The sequence below is a fragment of the Sapajus apella genome, unplaced genomic scaffold (assembly GCF_009761245.1).
Source record: "Sapajus apella isolate SASKATOON/1434 unplaced genomic scaffold, GSC_monkey_1.0 scaffold2, whole genome shotgun sequence".
NCBI lineage: Eukaryota > Metazoa > Chordata > Mammalia > Primates > Cebidae > Sapajus > Sapajus apella.
Genome location: NW_022436942.1, coordinates 65,485,765 through 65,497,861, shown reverse-complemented (window position 1 = coordinate 65,497,861; position 12,097 = coordinate 65,485,765). Strand labels below are relative to the sequence as shown.

At 49.3% G+C, this 12,097-nt stretch overlaps 1 protein-coding gene across 4 annotated transcripts in view; it reads right to left on the bottom strand.

Annotated features, from left to right (window-relative positions):
* Nucleotides 1–10,261, bottom strand: part of BTBD11 (BTB domain containing 11) — a 341,753-nt gene extending 331,492 nt beyond the window's left edge. For 2 of the 4 annotated variants that reach the window (XM_032300213.1, XM_032300229.1), the window contains exon 1: nucleotides 8,620–9,809. In XM_032300213.1, the coding sequence (XP_032156104.1) occupies nucleotides 8,620–9,754 (1,135 nt within the window). In that variant the 5' untranslated portion in view covers nucleotides 9,755–9,809. Of the gene's footprint in view, nucleotides 1–8,619 lie in introns of all 4 variants that reach the window. The other 2 variants (XM_032300222.1, XM_032300202.1) reach the window with 2 other exon arrangements.
* Between the last annotated feature and the right edge of the window lie 1,836 nt (nucleotides 10,262–12,097).

Sequence of the window (12,097 nt, the reverse complement as noted above, 5' to 3'; positions counted from 1 at the left end):
TCAGTTTCCTCCTCAGCAAAATGGGGATAAGAAACAGTCATTCCACAAGAAGAGTGTGGAGATTCAATGAAGTCATGTGTATGGAAATCCTGGAATAGTCCCTGGTTCAGCAATTGGTAGTTCCCTCTGTGGATAAAATGTGGGAGATGGCAAAGGGAAAAAGACACGTAATACAATTTCCCTGGAGCACCCACCAGTTTAGATTTACATTTTACCCAAGGCGGAGAGCTTCATAGCTATTCACTGTTAGTCCACTTTCAGCATAGAATGATACTATCAATAGCAATACAGATAAAGATAACAGTTATTAAGTGCATATCACGAATGAGATGCTAGAATAAACATTTCACATCGATTATGTCATTTTAATCCTTACAAACATTTTATAAGGCAGACTGCCAACTACCTAATTCAGATCTGGCTGGCCACTTGCAAACCATGTCACCTTAAGCAAATTCATTGAACCTTCTGTTCCTCAACTTCTTATCTGAAAAACAGGGATAATAATAGCATACCTGCTTCATAAGGTTGTTGAGATGGCCAGCTCTCTATCAAATACTTATGCCCCTCCGATAGTATAGGACTGTGGCTGTGGATTGCTGCCCTGCCAGAGACCATAATTTCCAGCCCCCTTACATCTAGTGGAGACCATGTGACTGAGTTCTGGTCATTGGAATGTGAAAGGAATTGACACCCATACCCAGGATGGTATCATGAAAACCTCCCACATAATCCTCTACATTCTCTATCACCCTCAATGAGAGAAGACTCCGGGAGTTATGTGTCTAAGAGCGTCCATCAACTTCCAGAGACAGAGCACCTCTCTCCCCTGCCATCAGTTGGACTCTACCTGAATGAGAAAGCAGCTTTTATTGTGTTTAGCCACTAAGATGTTAGGATGAACTGACCCATCAGCCAGCATCACCCTAACTGATATAGAACTTAGTTCCAGAACTGGGGTGCTTAAGACATGGGACATTGGCTTAGAAGTCAGGTAGAAGGTAATATTAGAGCCTGAAAAACTGGAGATGCATGTGATACAGAAGTAAAATGTCTCATGAAACTGTCACCTATGATAACTTAGTAGTCAGAGCTCATGCCTACTAAGCCTGTAGGCTCTATAGAAAGAGACTGGAACAAATAATGGTATCAGAGTTTGCTAACTGTTCCTGACTGAGTTAAGCAAGGTACTAGGGAAAGAGAAGAACTCAGGCATGAGTTAACCAGTTAGAAAGTAATATTAGAAAGGAATAGTGGAGAGGTAAAAACAGACAACTATGTCTAAACCCCAAACAATAAGAGTAAAGAGAAGACATTTAAGTGAAATAAGTATCATGTTAAGAATATAAGCTTTCCACCTAAGCCTGATGGCCTCAAGGTAGCTGCCATTAAATTTAGAGAGAAAGAGAGGTATGGGGGAAAGGAAGCAATAATCCGGGCTTCAGAGTTGAGTCTAGGAAATAACTTTGGGTGTGGCTACTGGCATATTAGACATCATAGATGAAAGTCCTACTACGTTGAGGGAATTGCATTGCAAAATCTATCAACCTTGATTTTAATGGTCTTTACTGTTACAGGATTAAAACAATCCTCGGGCCCTCAGAGATTCAAGGGCAAGAACTAGGTCACAAAAGATTTAGAGCCCCCAAGAAGGCCATACTCCCCAAAACCAACTTCAGATGTGGCCAAGGAAAATAACAAAGAAAATCCTCCTACCAGCACAGCTGAGAGTGTGGAGAACAATGAACCAGCAGATTCCCATCAGAAGAATCAGGACCTAATCCAGGAATTTCACCCACTGCTAAGATACAACCACACAATGCTTACTTGGCAAGATTTCATGACTACTGAGGACCAGTGACTGCTGTGTACCTTCTATGATTATCTTTTCCAAACGGGAGTTTCAAGATGGTTATCCCACCCTGCTCAGATGTGGGATATGGAGGCAGAGTGGCAGAAAATGTGTTTGTTTTGGCTCATGGGTCCCTGGACCACGGTAAGGTGCCACACTCAGCTTCATGGATAGGATTGAACAACACCCAATGACTATGAACTTGAAGTTGGAAGTAGGGATCAGATAAAATGTGGGTTCCTCCCTTAGGAAAAGAGAATGTGTTTTGTGCATAGGAAGAAGGAGGCACATGGGTACTAGTGGTCAGAGAGCCAGTGATACATCTGGTCAATGATATGTGGACACAAGCAATGTAAGTCCCTCCAGGCTTAACCTATACCACCTTTCTTAAGCTCCTCCACACTCACTGTCAATCTCTACCTATTGGCTGGATGAATGTTCAAGGAAGGCGCTGAAGACCACATGTAGAAGATAAAAAAGGCAAATTCTACCTAAATGACCCTCCTGTCTCCTGCAACACCCCTCCTCTCCCAATCAGAGTTTAAGTGTATAAGAAATTAATTTCTACTGTGTCAAGCTACTGAGATTTTGGAACTGTCTTTAATGGTAGCTGATGAGGCCAGGTGCCGTGGCTCACGCCTGTAACGCCAGCACTTTGGGAGGCTGAGACGGGTGGATCACCTGAGGTCAGGAGTTCGAAACCAGCCTGGCCTGCATGGTGAAATCTTGTCTCTACTAAAAATATAAAATTAGCCAGGCATGATGGTGCATGCCTGTAATCCCAGCTACTCAGGAGACTGAGGCAGGAGAATCACTTGATCCTGGAAGGCAGAGGTTGCAGTCAGCCGAGACTGCGCCATTGCACTGCAGCCTGGGCAACAAGAGCGAAACTTTGTGTCAATAATAATAATAATAATAGCTAATGTAACTATAATGATTATAACACATAAAGCTCTTAAAACAGTACCTGGCATGTAATAAGCTATACAAGCATAGCTGTTATTACAATACCCATTTTACAGATAGGGAAACTGCGGCTTACAGGTGTGTCTGACTCTAGAGTCAATTACTATTTTATATTTACCTCTCGGTAGATAATAATCAGACCAGTTTCATAGATTAGTTTGGTGCCTGGCTGAAGGTCACAAATACAAACAGACTCAAAATTAGAGACCTTCTATTCAAAGTTCATCAGCACCCTACCCTTGACCCCAGGTCTCTAGGTTAGCCCCTCATTATTTGATTTTGTTATTTTTATTTTATGTTTCAGGAAACACCAAACTTCAAATGTCCCAGCACTGAACTAGCAGGTCTGCACAGAAAACCAAATAACCCTCTACTGACCCAAATTCCAGGTTTTAATTTACATTTAGTTAATTAAAACCGTGCTCTGTGAGCACAGACACTGCTATGGCTGGCTCTTGAGATAGCGTTTGCTGTACCACTTAAGAAGTTGGGTTTCTTCTGTGGCATTTTTGATCCAACACAGCAACACTGCACCACAGAACAGCATGACCAGTTTAGGGACAGGAAAACAGCTGAGCAAGCATTTTGTGCAGAGGCAACAGAAAAGCAAAAGACCTAAAAACCAACCTACCCACCACGCCCGTGCTGGCAGGTGAGGGCTCGTGTTAATTAATGTTTATAAAGTGACTGGGGATCTCTGAAATGAAAGAAACGATTCAAAATCCCCAAAGTATTATTATTATTATTACCACCAGCCGGAATAACCTGGTTTTTAAGGAAGCCATTATTATCGAGTGCCTACTATGTGGCAGGTGCTTTTATAAACTGTATCTGATTTAATACTTGTAATTGCCCTTTGTGTTCAGTTTGGGTTTTCTTCCTTTTTAAGATACAGCCTCTTTTGTTTTGTGATCCTAACTGTACAGATGAGAAAACTAAGTTCAGCAAAATTAAGTCACTTGCTGGAGAATGGTAGAGTGAAAATTTGGAGTTGGATCTAAGTCTAAGATCTTTCTCCCTTTCTCTTTCCTTTCTCTTTCTCCCTTTCATCATTCCACACCATGTCTTCCAGTCTGCCCTTCAAATTGCACATTTAAAACAAAATTTAATTCAAGAATGCCAATGGCTCTTTTTGGTGTGTCTTTTTTTAATGAAGTATATTTCACAGCATAGTAAAATGCACAAATACTAGGTTTACCTTTGGATGAGTTTTGACAAATGTATACACCTCTGAATCTACTTCCCAGTCAACATAAGGGACCACTTCCAGAAAGTTTCCTGGTGCCCCTTCACTAAAGATAGATACCGTTTGAAAATACAGCTGATAAAGTAAGCTACCTTAAATTTTTTTTTTTTTTTTTTTTTTTTTTTTTTGTAGAGAGGGGATCTCACTATGTTGCTTCAGCTGGTCTCAAATTCCTGGCCTCAAGCAAATCTTCCTGCCTCAGCCTCTCAAAAAGAAGCCACTTTCCTTTGACCAAAACAATCTTTTTGTGACCCTGGCTACAGGGCTGTGCCCGTGGTATCAATCCTTGAGGTGGGCATACAAGCTATTTGGTGTTATATTAAAAGGGGGATCCTGTTAAAATTCTGGGCCTTGTTGGCTCCATTCACCCTGAGCACATGGGAATGAATGACTCTGGATGTGATAGAGATAAGAGATACCATCGTGCCTGGATTATCACAACTGTTATCATCATTTTAGCACCTACCATGTGTCAGCACCAGATTATAATAGCCTTAGACACATAATCTCATTTAACCCTTGTAATTATTACCTTGATTTTACAGCTGAGGGAACTGGAGCAAAAAGAGGTTGGGTCACATACCTAAGAACATACAGCTAGAAAATGGCAGCCTTGAAATTCAAATCCAAGAGGTCTAACACCAGAGGCCATTCTCTTAACAACTGACTTTATGGCTGATAGGCAAATTTTAAATGCCTAAAATTGAATGGGCTGGTTATATTCATTTAACAAGCAGGAGAGAGCATCTGTTATACAAAGTGCCAGGCACTGTGCTGAGTGATACGGAAGGAGACACAAAGGTGAATAAGAAGGGAGAAGGGGTTGCATCAGGGAAGCCCTCACAAAGAAGCCAGGAAGACCAATTCATTCTTGAAGCCAGGTCTTCGAGGATGAGTAGGAACTAGCCAGCTCTACAGAAGTTTAAGGTACAATGACTAGCACATACAAAGCCACGGTGAAGTACTTCTGCACACTCCTTACTCAGCTCAATCAGTCAAATTTTTAAAACACCATAGAAACATCAATGGGGTCCCTTAGCTGATGCCCCAGCCCTTCAAGACAGCTGAAAATGAACACAAAACTCCAGTTCTGAAGAGTTTTTACAGAACCACAAAGTTCATGCCCATAGCAAGCACATGGATGTGATTTTTGAGAGCCCCTAAGCCTTCTTTCACTTTCAAGCCAATTATCTTTTGTTTTCTGAGTCCAGTCCCATGTGACTAGCTTCACAAGTCCTTAGCCTGGGCAGTTTCCTAGCAGCAAATTAGAAAGGTGGACAGGTCTAGAAAGGGCAGTAAGAAGGGGCAACCAAGGAAGCAGAACTGGGAGCCAGTGCCTGCCTGTCGTCCCGGCTACCCTGCTGGGGTGGGAGGATTGCTTGAGCTCAGGAGTTCAAGGCCAGCCTGGGCAACATAGCAAGACCCCTTCTTTAGAACAACAATAACAACAAAGTAGAAAAACCTGCAAAGATGATTCAAGAAACTCAAAAAGCAATCACTTCTTTCAGGACATCATCGTGCAATACAGTACGATACCTTGCTCAACTCAAACAGGCATCTAATAAGTTCCAACTCTGTACTAGGGCCTCTCTTAGGCTTAGCAGGGGACAGAAAAACATGTAAAATCCAGTTCTGCCCAGTTCCGTTTGAGAGGAACAAAAGGTATATAAATTGGGACAGGAAGAATGTCAGGCTGTGAAAGGTGTCTGTTCACCTGTGTAGGTAATAAAGTGCAGGTGGGATGCCTGAAGGCAGGGAATTCATCTGTCACTAAATAGTCATATACACAGGGGTTAAGAGTATGGACTCTGAAACCAGGCTGTCTGCATTTAAATAAGCAAGATACTTACTTAAGTTCCCTGTGCCTCAGTTTCTTCTTCTATATAATGAGGATAATAGTAGTACCTTTTCAAGAGGTACTGGGGATAAAATGGGTCAATATACAGAATCCTGGTGGATACATGTTAGCCATTATTACCTCTTACCAGTGCTTGCTCAGACCCTAGCATTTAGCAACTGCAATAAGTACCAATGAACAAATGAATTCACGAATGAATAAATAAGTGGTGCTACCAAGTTAAAGGAGGGGAAATCTAGTAAGTAAGGTATTTTATTCTTAATGAGGCTTGCAGATCAGAAAGACTGCGTACAAAATAGTTTAATAGGTTTGATGTTTAATGTATGATTCAGATACCTAAGGAATTAATCACTCTTTCCTTAACTCTTCTGCATAAATGGCCTGACATTTTAAACAAGCCCAGAGAAAAGAGATGAAGAGATCACAATGAAATTATAGTATATCTTATACCCAGAGGAGGCTGAAGGGGCCCCGAAACCCAGGAGTTAAGCGCTCTAGTGTGGGAAAATCTGTGATGGCAGCAAACCCCAACCGTCACACACTCACCCTGCCCAAAACCAACTCTGTGGTCTTCTCCTTCCTTAAATTATACTTCCTCCAAAAAGGATAAACACAAAAACTGTTTTTAAAAGATGTTAAAGTTCATAAAAGTAAAACCGATTTGAAAAAATATAGAAGCTACTAACACAGAGCTACAAGAGGTATATTACATATCTAGGCCCCTATTTTACAGATGGGGTGGCTGAGACCCAGAGATGTAAAGTGACCTGCCCAAACTCACAACTTCAGGAGAATGAAAAGACAGAGGTGGAGCAGGGTGCCCAGATTTCCACACTAGAGCCTCCCAAAAGAAATATTGAGGGAGAAAAAAGAGGAGGTTCCAGTCCCGGAAGGTAGGTAAGGAGTTGGGAGTCAGGGGCAGCAAAGAGTAAAAGATGATTGTCAGGAGAGCCACCAGGAAGGAGGTTAAGCCCCTCTGTGCTTTTTGGTGGGGGTAGGCTTTCAAGCAAAGAGCAGTCCCCTCCAAAGCTCCCAGGTTTTGCAGGTGAATTTCCTCATTCTGAAGAAGCACATACAAAGCCCAATGCCTCCTCCCCAGATGTTCCATCTTAATCGAGATTTCAGGGTGTGTGTGTATGTGTGTGTGTGTGTGTGTGTGTGTGGCCTCGAAGATATCCTCTCTTTGAGGGTTCTGCCCTTGGCTGGCAGCAGAGGGGGAAGGGCTCTGGGAAGGAGACCCTGAAGAGTCTCCGAGATCAGCGTGGATTCCCCTTTCCAACACACACAAATACACCCGCTTTGCGCCTTCCTTCCCCTCCCCCACTCATGATCAAATCCAGGTGAAGGGACTGAGAGCTGCAGGGTCAGTTTCCAAAGGCTTCCGCTGGAGCCCGGCGCCCCGCGCGCCCGCTGGTTCCTGCGCACACTCACAGGCACACTTACACACGCACAGACGCGCGCGCACACAGACTCTCACACACGCACATGCACACCCTTGGCACCGCCCACCGCATTGCTCCTCCAGCCCCCGGGAAACAGACAGGCAGCAACATGAATGAAATCTGCCCAGAAAGACTGCATTTCAGCTCCAACCAAGCAACCTCTGGCCAAACCGCCGAATATGTAACAAAGTTTTATTTCGTCTTTAGAGTCTCCAGTTACGCTTCTACCATTTCCTGTGGAAAATTGAAGCTTTGAAGTGTCTAGCCCCGGCTTTCGCAGACGGGCAGGACCGCCAGCGCGAGCTCTCGAAAACAAGCGCCCGGCCCCACCCCCTTCAACGCCAGAACTGCGGGTTCAGACCCACCCAGGTCAGGCCTTCAAAACAGTGGAGCGTGGAGAAAGGATGATAGAACCTGCTGGAAACGACGCCCTAAGCTGACAACCCCCTCCAGAACTGCCCCCTGCCAGCTCCGTCCTGCCCAGATCCCCAGTGGCGTTCCTTTCGCCAAGTGGTGAGAGCTGCAGCTCCCTGCCAGAGGGATGGAGAGGCCAAGAGCTGGGAGGCTGGAACTGGGGTTTTTATCCATCCCGCAGCCCCCACCAGCTGTGTGCTCTGGCCCTCAAAAACTGCTCTGGAAAAACTTGGCACCGACAAGTCTTTCCGCACCCCAGTCTCACCACACGCACCTTTCCGACTGTCTAGGCCGAGCAAGCTCTCAACTATTCAGCTTGTACGACCGCCAGGCCCCTCCTTCCCTCGTGCACTGAGTGCCTCCCCTCACCCGAGGGCGTGGGGGAAGTGGGAGCACTGGGCTGCGGAGAGCGGAACGCGCCTCCTCCCAAGTCCTAGGGAGCCAAATTCATGCGCCTTGGGAAGTGGCATCTTCAAGGTCAAAACAAACAGTGCTGGGGTGGAATATATGTACTAAGCGCAAATGATCTCAACCCTGCTCCAAAAAATGGTGCTGGGTTTTGCTCACTGCCTGCTGGAGGCAGCTGTCGCCCCGCCCCGCCCCGGGGGCGGAACCGCGCGCTCCCAGACCTGCGACCTTATCAGCTGGGTAAAGTACGCGCACCAGAGTGCAGGAGGGAACGGGCAACTCCTGTTCTGGCTACCACCAGCCCGGCCACCTCCTCAGCGGCTTGGGATAGGAGCGCGTGTCTGGGAAGACGCGGGAGGGGGACGCGAGGCAAACTTGCGCCAAGAGTTGGCCAGGTTGGGTGGAAGGGAGTGGCACCCGCGCGGCCACTTACCGCTAGCGTTCTTCCCGCAGATGAGGTGCTGGTAGGGCTGCAGGAGACCCCAGATCTCCGAGTCATTGTTGACGGTGTGCTCCAGGGTCTCCACGGTGAACTTGGGTGCCTCGTGGAGCGCATGGTGGTGGTGATGGTGGTGGTTGGCAGCGGTTGCTGGTGGGATTGCGGCTGCCGCGGCGGCCGGCGGGGCGCAACAGCTGCTGCCCCCACTGGCGCTGCTGGCTGCGCTGCAGGCGCCGCCGCTCGCCGCTCCTCCTCCGGGGGCCTCCCGCTCTTTATCCGCTGCGGGGGCAGCACCGGGGCCCGAGCTCTGGCCTGGGCCGGAGCCCGAGCCTGACACAGGGCCACTGCAGCTCCGAGGCACCCCGGAGGCCACGACTCGCGAGTAGATGTCCCGGAAGAGGCTCTCCATGCAGGCTGTCAGGTAGATGGCGGCGTGCTCGTGGATGCGCAGCGCCACGCGGCTGTCCACCATCCAGCGATACACGCGGCCCACGGAGAAGGTGAGGCCGCAGCGTGCAGACTTGCCGCGGCCCAGGCGGTCGCCCCCGGCGCTGCTCATGTTGTAGAGGGACAGTGCGGCCAGCGCGGCCGCCGTGCAGTGCGCGGCCAGGCCCCAGGACAGAACGATTTCCATGGCGCTCTGGATCTCGTACTTGGTGCACTTGGCGAAGCGCAGGCTCAGGCGCTGCGCCTCTTTGGCGATGCGCACCAGCGCCCTGCTCACCAGCGTCGACAGCTTGGCCAGCGCGTCCTTGGGCAGGCCGCCGGGGACCGCCGGGCCTGCCCGGGGATCCCGTGAGCGCAGCAGCAGCGCCTCCAGCTCCTGGAGAGTCCAAGGGACCTCGTCGAGGTCCGGCAGCAGCCGCGAGCAGTGCTGGCCGGCGCAGTCCAGCCCCTCGGAGTCTTCCACCAGGGCAGTGTTGACGGTGTCAAAGCTGTTGTGCCGGCTGTGCATGGAGTCAGCTAGAGGCGGCCAGCAGCTCCCGCCATACGGGGACGCCGGGTGAGAGTCGGAACAGCACAAAGACAAGTTGGAGGAGCGCACCGAGTCCGCCGCGCCACCATAACCCGAGTCCAGCGTCAGATCCTCCAGCGTTCTCACCACGGGCTTCTTACCTCTCCTGGCCATCGCTGCGCCACTTCATGCTGCAGCCGCCTGGGAGCCAAGGGGAAGGAACGGCGAGGAGCAGCGAATGCCGCGGGGCGCGGGGAGAGCCGAGCCCGCTCCGCCTCGGCTCACTTTTCCACCAGCCACTGCTACCAACTGTTACTACTTTCGGCTGCCTCCCCGAAACGCCGCCGCTGGAATACACAGAGCAGACCCTGGAGTCATCTTCCAGAGTCCGGGCCGGAGCTGGGCGCACTGGGGAGCGAGCCAGGCCGGGAAGGAAGCTGCCCCCGGGGCTTGCTCCTTTCTTCCAAAATAAAAAGTGTCTAGACCGCTCCTCCCTGAGCCCTGCTAGACGCAGAAGCCACCGGGCGCCGGCCACGGTGTTCGTGGGACTGAGACCACCCCAGATGCCGCCGCCGCCGAGCTCCGGGCTCCCGGCTCCTGGCTCCCAGCTCCGGGCCCCGGCTCGCTCGGCGCCAGCCTGCCCTGCACTGAAGCGCAGCAACGGCCGCGGCGGCTGCAAACCCTGCGGAACCCCAGCAAACCCCGGGCAGCCAGTGGGACGGGCGTATGCAAAGCAGGGCCGGCGGAGAGCCAGTGGAATCGGAGAATGCTAATTACCTCGCCTTTTTTCTAAAATCCCTCCTCTCCATGCGGCCCCGCCCCTCACACACGCCCCCGGCGGAGACCGAGGCTGCAGGATGTGGGGAGCAGTGGCCAGAGAACTGGGGAACCCTTGCGAGCGTAGAGACACGGATGCTGCCCCCTGCTGCTGTCCCTGCCCTCAGGCTCCCGGAGGGTGGTGGGTTGGGCCGGTGACCTCCCCACCGAGGTGTGCTCCCCACCGCGGTTCACAAAGTGCCTGACGGTAGCTCTCTCCCCTGCGTTTAGGATTTCACTCTCCCCCCCAACCCCCTGTCAACGCGTGTAGCAAGGTTTTCCTCCCTGTCTATCCCCACTTCGGGTACACAAACCAATTAAGGTGGCCCTCTTTCAGCCCGCGTTTGCTCCAGCATGGAGGGGAAATAAGCTAGGCGAGCGGAGACCCGGGGCGATGGACACCACTGGGAGGCCGGATCTCCGGCCTTTAGCCACCTGCCACCAGGGCTCATTAACTGGACTCCTTTCAGCAGCCAGGAGGACCCTGCGCCCTGCTTCAAAGTCCTGGGCGTGTGCTGCAGGGAGGGCTCACGCACCACTTTGCCGTCCTGGTGGATATCGTTCCGAATAGCTCGGCCTTTTTAAAAGGAGTAAATTTGCTCAAAGGAGAATCTTCTTTTCTGACTTAAGAAAGATATATATATATATATGTGTGTGTGTGTGTGTGTGTGTGTGTGTGTGTGGCTTAGCTGCATTCCAGTGTCAAATAGCATCGCGTCGTCTACCTGTCTGTCCCCACCAACCGGGGCAGAAACCATATCTTACACACATGGAGATTCCTAGCTCCGCACACAGTGTCTCTCAGCTTAGAATCCCCTCCTATAGGAAGCCCGCCCAGATCCCCCAAGACTGGCTTTGGTGCTTCCACTGCCTTCAACCCATTCTGTGGTTGCTGATTTTTGGGCTCTTGCAACACTAGGTTGCAAAAGTCTGGTTCCTTGTCTGGCTTCCACACTGGGCTAGGGCCTACCATGCATAGTCCTGGCACAACACAGGTGCTCAGTAAATATTTGTTGTAAATTGATGAAGAAAGGAAGGATGTGCTTTTAAATTGTTGATTTGAATGTTCAACAATTGTCAACAGGTGTATGCAATACGTTCAACATCACTAATTAATCGGGAGATGCAAATCAAAACCACAATGAGGTATCATTCACACCTGTAAGGATGGCTTTTGTTAAAAAGTCAAAAGATAACAAGTGTTGGCAAGGATGTGGAAAAAAAGGAAACCTTTGTACACTGATGGTGGGCTATAAATGAGTATGGCCATTGTGGAAAACAGCATGCAGGTTCCCAAAGATAAAAATAGAACTACCATGTGATCCATCAATCCCACTTCTGAGTATACACCCAAAGAAAATACAATCTCGGCCAGGCGCAGTGCCTCATACCTGTAATGCCAGCGTTTTGAGAGGCCAAGGCTGGTAGATCACTTGAGATCAGCAGTTGGAGACCAGCCTGGCCAACATGGTAAAACTGTCTCTACTAAAAATATAAAAATTAGCTGGGCATGGTGGTGCACACCTGTAATCCCAGCTACTCAGGAGGTTGAAGCATGAGAATTGCTTGAACCCAGGAGGCAAAGGTTGCAGTGAGACAAGATCACACCACTGAACTCCAGCCTGATGACAGAGCGAGACTCCATGAAAGAAAGAAAGAAAGAAAGAAAGAAAGAAGGAAGGAAGGAAGGAAGGAAGGAAA